The sequence below is a fragment of the Trachemys scripta genome, chromosome 1 (genome assembly GCF_013100865.1).
Source record: "Trachemys scripta elegans isolate TJP31775 chromosome 1, CAS_Tse_1.0, whole genome shotgun sequence".
Taxonomy (NCBI): Eukaryota; Metazoa; Chordata; order Testudines; family Emydidae; genus Trachemys; species Trachemys scripta.
This window is the reverse complement of record NC_048298.1, coordinates 343518669-343519852: the sequence shown is the minus strand read 5'-3', so window position 1 is coordinate 343519852 and position 1184 is coordinate 343518669. Positions and strand designations below refer to the sequence as shown.

The 1184-nt window shown below is 50.0% G+C and overlaps 1 protein-coding gene across 1 annotated transcript; it reads right to left on the bottom strand.

Annotated features, from left to right (window-relative positions):
• LOC117888006 (olfactory receptor 52K2-like) lies at positions 1–948 on the bottom strand. The gene has a single exon (XM_034791023.1). The coding sequence runs from the start codon at positions 946–948 to the stop codon at positions 1–3; it is 948 nt and encodes a 315-aa protein (XP_034646914.1).
• Positions 949–1184: the final 236 nt, after the last annotated feature.

The following is a 1184-nucleotide window of genomic DNA, read 5'->3' as shown; positions in this document are numbered from 1 at the left end:
TTAGGCCCCTTTATGAGTAAAGAGCCGGAGCAGCCTGTCCCGGATCTGTTTGGTCCTCACCCCGTAGATGATGGGGTTTAGCATGGGAGGCATCAAGAGGTACATGTTGGCAATGAGACCATGGAAATGCAGGGGCACATTCTGGTGAAACCGGAAAGAGAGAGACAAGAACAGACCTGGGATGTAAAAGACTAAGATGGCACAGAGGTGGGAGATGCAAGTCCCAAAAGTCTTGAGCCGGGCGTCCTTTGTGGGGAGGCTGAAGATGGCTCTGAGGATCTGGGTATAGGATATGACAATAAAAATCACATCCAGACCCATCACCCATAACTGCACAAAGAGTCCGTAGTAACTACTGACACGGGTGTCGGCACAGGCCAGCTTCACCACAGCTATGTGGGTGCAGTATGGCTGAGGGATGATGTTTGTTCTGCAATATGGCCACTGCCTCAACAGGAAGGGATAGGGCAATACGAGCATGCTGCCACGCAGCACTACGGCCAGCGCGATCTTAGCCACCACAGGGTTTGTCAGTGTGGTTGCATGTCTCAGGGGATCACAGATGGCCACGTAGCGATCCAAAGCCATGGCCACTAAGATACCCGACTCTATCACTAAGAAGCCGTGAAAGACATACAGCTGAGTGAGGCAGGCACTGAAATTGATCTCCCTGGAATTGAACCAGAAGATGCTCAGCATTTTGGGGAGGATGGATGTAGACACAACCAGGTCGGTGATGGCCAGCATGCAGAGGAAATAGTACATGGGCCCATGGAGGCTCAGCTCCATCTTCACGATGAACAGGATGGTGAAGTTCCCCAAGATGGCTATGATGTACATGGTACAGAAGGGGATGGAGATCCAGGCATGGGCTGCCTCCAGGCCAGGAATGCCCATCAGGATGAAGGTGGAGGGGTTGGTGACGTCGGTTGTGTTGGAGTCTGACATGGAGTAGAGTAGAATGTGTAAAATTCTGAGGCTGAACTGTGTCTCCTGCATGTACCGTACGTTTCACTGAATTCCTGTATGTGCCCAGAGTCAAGGGAGATGGTCAATGTACAAATGCCTGGATGGAGAGACAATATTAATATGAGACACTACTGGAGGCTGTTCTCATGGGTGAAGCAGATTGGTCGCTTTTCACACACTGAAAAATTACATTGTTATTATTCAGAGATATTAAT